General features: G+C 40.6%; 1 protein-coding gene across 1 annotated transcript; it reads right to left on the bottom strand.

Annotated features, from left to right (window-relative positions):
* Window positions 1-386: 386 nt before the first annotated feature.
* Window positions 387-854, bottom strand: LOC123486941 (zinc finger protein 514-like; the record flags this gene model as incomplete). The annotated part of the gene is made up of 1 exon (XM_045218103.1): window positions 387-854. A coding segment is annotated over one exon (468 nt), but the record flags the coding sequence as incomplete, so codon positions are not given.
* Window positions 855-6,752: the final 5,898 nt, after the last annotated feature.

Raw genomic sequence — 6,752 nt, 5'->3', positions numbered from 1 at the left:
GGTCACTAAATAATTCCATATGTGTTATTTCATAGTTTTGATGTCTTCACTATTATTCTACAATGTAGAAAATAGTAAAACATTTGACTGGTACTGTATGTGTCTAATTGAGAGAAAGTAGTGATCGCTAAGTAAGCAGCATGACGTTCTTTACTCGGATACATTCAAACTGACATAGCCTGCTTCATATTCAGGTGATGTCTTTTTTGAGTCTGCTTTATACAATTCGATTTCATGTGGCATGAACAAAATCACAATTTCACAGTCAAAAAGTGGGAGCAGTATTCTACGCTTTAAGAGTAGTGGTAAGGCTTCTCTCCTGTGTGCATTCTCGCATGCATTTTCAGGTTCCCTAACTGGGTAAAACTCTTCTCACACAGGGAGCAGTGGTAAGGCTTTTCTCCTGTGTGTATTCTCTCATGCATTTTCAGGTTCCATAACTGGGTAAAACTCGTTCCGCACAGGGAGCAGTGATGAGGCTTCTCTCCTGTGTGTATTCTCTCATGCATTTTCAGCTTCCCTAACTGGGTAAAACTCGTTCCACACAGGGAGCAGTGGTAAGGCTTCTCTCCTTTGTGTTTCTGCTGGTGTGTTTTCAGACTACTTGAATGGGCAAAACTCATCCCACAGTCAGTGCAGTGAAAAGGTTTTGCTCCTGTGTGTATTCGTTGGTGAACTGTCAGGGCTCCTGACACAGTGAATCTCCTCCCACATTGTTCACAGCTAAAAGGTTTCTCTCCTGTGTGTCTCAGCTGGTGTTTTTTCAGGGTCCCTAACTGAGCAAAACTCTTCCCACAGTCAGAGCAGTGGTAAGGTTTCTCTCCGGTATGAATTCTCTGGTGTGTTTTAAGATTTGCTGAAGAGGTGAAACTCTTTCCACAGTCAAAGCAGCGGTGAGGTTTCTTCCCTGTAAGTCTCTGCTGGTGTTTCTTGAGGTGTTCTGATCTGGAGAGACTCTTCTCTGCCTCGTCAGCATCATGATGTTGGTTAGCCTCCCCAGATGATATGCCCCTTCTACTGAGAGAGCGACGGTTAGGGCTGTCCCCTGTGAAACAAAGACAGACAGTTAGGGTTCCTTCTTCATATCGAAGTTAGTTCAAGGCCCAGCTTTCCAAACTCTTGTGATCAGATTTGAGCATTTTGGATGGGTTAAAATCATCAATGTAACCAATGGGGTAGGAGTGCTTCTAATGATTCTACTTTTTAAGAAGGTTAGTTATTGTATTTAATGGTAATTAAGGACATCTAGGGAGTGTCCCAAAATAAATGTATGTAAGAGCATAAACCCACTCCGTCCCGGTGTTTTCCTGCAGTCGACCAGCAGCACAGACACCCTCTTCAGACCCAGCAGTAAGTTACCAGGAGAGGCACGACCTGGGGACCCCAAAAGGGGGAGGGGGGAGGAGGGTTGGAGGAAGAAGGAGGAGGGGGGTGGAATAGGTGTTTCCTGTAAATCCCCAAAAAAGGGTAGTGGTTCTCATGTTAGTACACTGAGGGTAAAACAACACAACAATGGTCTGATGAGGTCTTGCATTTAAATGGGGACGGCCACAACGGAGTGGAAACAATGCCCCCTTGCTGTTTAAGACTTAATGGAAACCAAAAAATTGTTTTCCAAACTCTGCTTCTTCATTCCGGTCCGTTGAACAACAGGAAGTTACCAAACCACAGAAGATGAAAAATGTGGTTTTCAACGATGGGTTTATGATATAGCTTGTAACTTGTAAACGATTACCCATTCCTAAAAGTGAGTACTACTTTCACAGCATGTTAAAAATAATACACATTGTCTGTTTGCTTGCTACGCAGATTTGCAGTGCTCAAATATTGTATCTGTATGTAACACGCACGATATGAACCCGGGGCTCCCACGGGAGAAACCAATATCTTACACTTCAGACCAATAGGACATTTCGGGAAAAAGAGCAAATTGATTTAGCTTATTTTTATATTAGACACCAATTACGTTTCTATGTGAGAATTCCAAGCATATTTTTGGGCATTGCTGGCGATGGAATCAGCCAATAACAAAAGGGATGGAAGTATAGACAGCGTTCCTTGATCTGATCTACAGGATATTTGATCTGATCTACAGGATATTTGATCTGATCTACAGGATATGCATCAGACTATTTTGAAATGTTAACCTAATATAATACATTGCCTTTAGAACGTCTGCACTCCCTTGAACCTTTTTCACATTTTGTTACGTTACAAAGTGGGATTTAAATATATTAAATTGTAATTATTTGTAATTGATGTGCTAATTTCAAATTGTCAATGTGTCTTTGATTGGATAGTTGATGTTACGTTGGAAAGCTTTATGTTTATGACAGTTTGCGATAGAACACATGAAAAAAAGGGTGGGTGTCATGTTTTGGCTGACAAATGTACTAAAATGTAATAACATCCAAACTATGAAATAACACATATGGAATAATGTTGTAACCAACAAAGTGTTAAACAAATCAAAATATATTCCAGGTGACTACCTCATGAAGATGGTTGAGAGAATGCCAAGAGTGTGCAAAGCTGTCATCAAGGCAAAGGGTGGCTACTTTGAAGAATCTCAAATATAAAATATATTTTGATTTGTTTAACACTTTCTTGGTTACTACATGATTCCATATGTGTTATTTCATAGTTTTGATGTCTTCACTATTAGTCTACAATGTAGAAAATAGTCAAATTAAAGAAAAACCCTTAAATGATTAGGTGTTCTAAATATGTTGACCGGTAGTGTAAGTATTCACACCTGAGTCAATACTTTATAGAAGCACCTTTTAGAAGCGGTTGCAGCTGAGTCTTTCTGGGTAAGTCTCTAAGAGCTTTCTAAACCTGGATTGTGCAACATTTCCTCATTATTATTTTACAACTTCTTCACGCTCCGTCAAATTGGTTGTTGATCATTGCTAGACAACAGTGGCCGTAAATGCCGTTTAAGATGAGGGAGGACCATTATTTATTTTTTAATGAGCATGGCCTTATTTCTATTACAGCATGTTGGATGACTGTCATTCATATTCCATTCACCCAGTTCAATGTAACATCGATAGGTTTAGGCTACTACATTATACTCAAAATGTCCCAATACCCATCATGAGGTTGCTACAACCTAGTCTATGAATGAAAGTTTACAACGTAGGTGACATACGGACAGTGACTCAATACCGCCTTGCACACTCTTGCCTGCAAATAGCTTATCTAGGGTGTAATAATTTGTCCAACAGTTGCAAACAAGAGTTTCTAATGGTCAAATTCAGATATGTTTATATGTTTGAGCCGGGTGTTTTAGTAAATAAACTAGCCAGCTAGCTAACATAGCATCCCTCTGTTTGAGCCGGGTGTTTCAGTAACTAAACTAGCCAGCTAGCTAACATAGCATCCCTCTGTTTGAGCCGGGTGTTTGAGTAACTAAACTAGCCAGCTAGCTAACATAGCATCCCTCTGTTGGAGCAGGGTGTTTGAGTAACTAAACTAGCCAGCTAGCTAACATTGCATCACTCTGTTGGAGCAGCGTGTTTGAGTAACTAAACTAGCCAGCTAGCTTGATGGGAGTTGTGCTATCGTACAGAGTGCTGTTGAGGCTACTATAGACCTTCATTGCAAAACAGTGTGTTTTAATCAATTATTTGGTGACAGGTGAATATATTTAGTATAGTTTTATCTATAAAGGATGACATTTTCAATGTTTGGAGGAGGATGGTTCTCATCCCTTTCCTACTCAGAGGAGCCTCCACTGCTAGACAACCATTTTCAGGTCTTGCCATAGATTTTCAAGTAGATTTAAGTCAAAATTGTAACTCGGCCACTCAGGAACATTCATTATCTTCTTGGTAAGCAACTCCAGCGTAGATTTGGCCTTGTGTTTTAGGTTATTGTCGTGCTGAAAGGTGAATGCATCTCCCAGTGTCTGGTGGAAGCAGACTGAACCAGGTTTTCCTCTAGGATTTTGCCTGTGCTTAGCACCATTCCATTTATTTTTATCCTGAAAAACTCCCCAGTCCTTAATGATTACAAGCATACCCATAACATGATGCAGCCACCACTAAGCTTGAACATTTGAAAAGTGGTAGTCAGTAATGTGTTCGATTGGATTTGCCCCTAACATAACACTTTGTATTCAGGACAAAAAGTTAATTGCTTTGCCACATTTTTTTGCATTATTACTTTAGTTCCTTGTTGCAAACAGGATGCATGTTTTGGAATATTTTTATTATGTACAGGCTTCCTTCTTTTCACTCTGTCATTTAGGTTAGTATTGTGGAGTAACTACAATGTTGTTGATCCATTCTCAGTTTTCTCCTATCACAGCCATTAAACTCTGTAACTGTTTAAAAGTCAGCATTAGCCTCATTGTGAAATCCCTGAATGGTTTCCTTCCTCTCCGGCAACTGAGTTAGGAAGGATGTCTCTATCTTTGTAGAGGCTGGGTATATTGATACACCATCCAAAGTGTAATGAATGAAGGAATATTCAATGTCGTCTACCCATAGGTGCCCTTCCTTGCGAGGCATTGGAAAACTTCCCTGGTCTTTGTGGTTGAATCTCTCCGACAACGTTAGTTGTGTGTTATTCGTCATGTTAGAGAACAGCTATTAGTTGTACAATAATCCACGGGGTTGAGTGCCTTGTTGTTTAAATTCAATAACACCATAGAGATTTCAATCATATCAGTCTATCTTACCTTACAGGCCTAACTCAATATTAGGGACCTAATAACACCATAGAGAATCAAATCAAGCTTTATTTATACAGCACATTTCAGACATGGAATTGAACACAATGTGCTTCACAGGAAAAAAACTAATAAAAACAATTAAAATAAAACTAAATATTTACTACACAAATATAAGAGGATAAAAAAAACTAAAGAATTACAATAAAAACTGCACGACTAAAAAGCACCCTGAGGAAAAGCACCACTAAAAAGGTGTGTTTAAGATCTATTTTTAAAAATGCCACAGTTTCCTTCCCCCTCAGGTTCTCTGGCTATTCCAGAGGCTGGGAGGCATAGTAACTAAAGGCTGCCTCTCCATGCCTCTTGGTCCTAGGCTTTGGGATAGTTAAAAGTCACTGCTGTTAATCAGATATCCACCCTCAGGCCTGGAAATACATCCACAGGTACACCTCCAATTGACTCAAATTATGTCAATTAGCCTATCAGAAGCTTCTAAAACCATGACATCACTTTCTGGAATTTTCCAAGCTGTTTAAAGGCACAGTCAACTTAGTGTATGTAACCTTCTGACCCACTGGAATTGTGATATAGTGAATTATAAGTGAAATAATCTGCCTGTAAACGATTGTTGGAAAAATTACTTGTGTCATGCACAAAGTAGATGTCCTAACCGACTTGCCATAACTATAGTTTGTTAACAAGAAATTTGAGGAGTGGTTGAAAAACGACTTTTAATGACTCCAACCTAAGTGTATGTAAACGTCCGACTTCAACTGTATATGACATGTAATAACTAGTAAGCACACAGACTGTGTTTAAAACCCTGCTGTTAATATACAGTCGTGGTCAAAAGTTGAGAATGAAAATTAATATTTGGGTCACAAAGTCTGCTGCTTCAGTTTTTATGATGGCAATTTGCATATACTCCAGACTGTTATGAAGAGTGATCAGATGAATTGCAATTCATTGCATTTTGCCATGAAAATGAACTTAAAACCCAAAAAACATTTCCACTGCATTTCAGCCCTGCCACAAAAGGACCAGCTGACATCATGTCAGTGATTCTCTCTTTAACAGAGGTGAGAGTGTTGACGAGGTCAAGGCTGGAGATCAACCTGTCATGCTGATTGAGTTAGAATAACAGACTGGAAGCTTTAAAAAGGAGGGTGGTGCTTGAAATCATTGTTCTTCCTCTGTTAGCCATGGTTACCTGCAAGGAAACACGTGCCGTCATCATTGCTTTGCACAAAAATGGCTTCACAGGCAAAGGATATTGCTGCTAGTAAGATTGCACCGAAATCAACCATTTATCGGATCATCAAGAACTTCAAGGAAAGAGGTTCAATTGTTGTGAAGAAGGCTTCAGGGCGCCCAAGAAAGTCCAGCAAGCGCCAGGACCGTCTCCTAAAGTTGATTCAGCTGCGGGATCGGGGCACCACCAGTGCAGAGCTTGCTCAGGAATGGCAGCAGGCAGGTGTGAGTGCATCTGCACGCAAAGTGAGGCAAAGACTTTTGGAGGATGGCCTGGTGTTAAGAAGGGCAGCGAGGAAGCCACTACTCTCCAGGAAAAACATCAGGGACAGACTGATATTCTGCAAAAGGTACAGGGATTGAACTGCTGAGGACTGGGGTAAAGTCATTTTCTCTGATGAATCCCCTTTCCGATTGTTTGGGGCATCTGGAAAAAAGCTTGTCCGGAGAAGACAAGGTGAGCGCTACCATCAGTCCTGTGTCATGCCAACAGTAAAGCATCCTGAGACCATTCATGTGTGGGGTTGCTTCTCAGCCAAGGGAGTGGGCTCACTCACAATTTTGCCTAAGAACACATCCATGAATAAAGAATGGTACCAACACATCCTCAGAGAACAACTTCTCCCAACCATCCAAGAACAGTTTGGTGACAAACAATGCCATTTCCAGCATGATGGAGCACCTTGCCATAAGGCAAAAGTGATAACTAAGTGGCTCGGGGAACAAAACATCGATATGTTGGGTCCATGGGCCAGGAAACTCCCCAGACCTTAATCCCATTGAGAACTTGTGGTCAATCCTCAAGAGGCGGGTGGACAAA

This window comes from Coregonus clupeaformis, unplaced genomic scaffold (assembly GCF_020615455.1).
Source record: "Coregonus clupeaformis isolate EN_2021a unplaced genomic scaffold, ASM2061545v1 scaf1359, whole genome shotgun sequence".
NCBI classification, from domain to species: domain Eukaryota; kingdom Metazoa; phylum Chordata; class Actinopteri; order Salmoniformes; family Salmonidae; genus Coregonus; species Coregonus clupeaformis.
The sequence above is the reverse complement of the archived record's forward strand: the minus strand, read 5'-3'. Positions and strand labels throughout refer to the sequence as shown.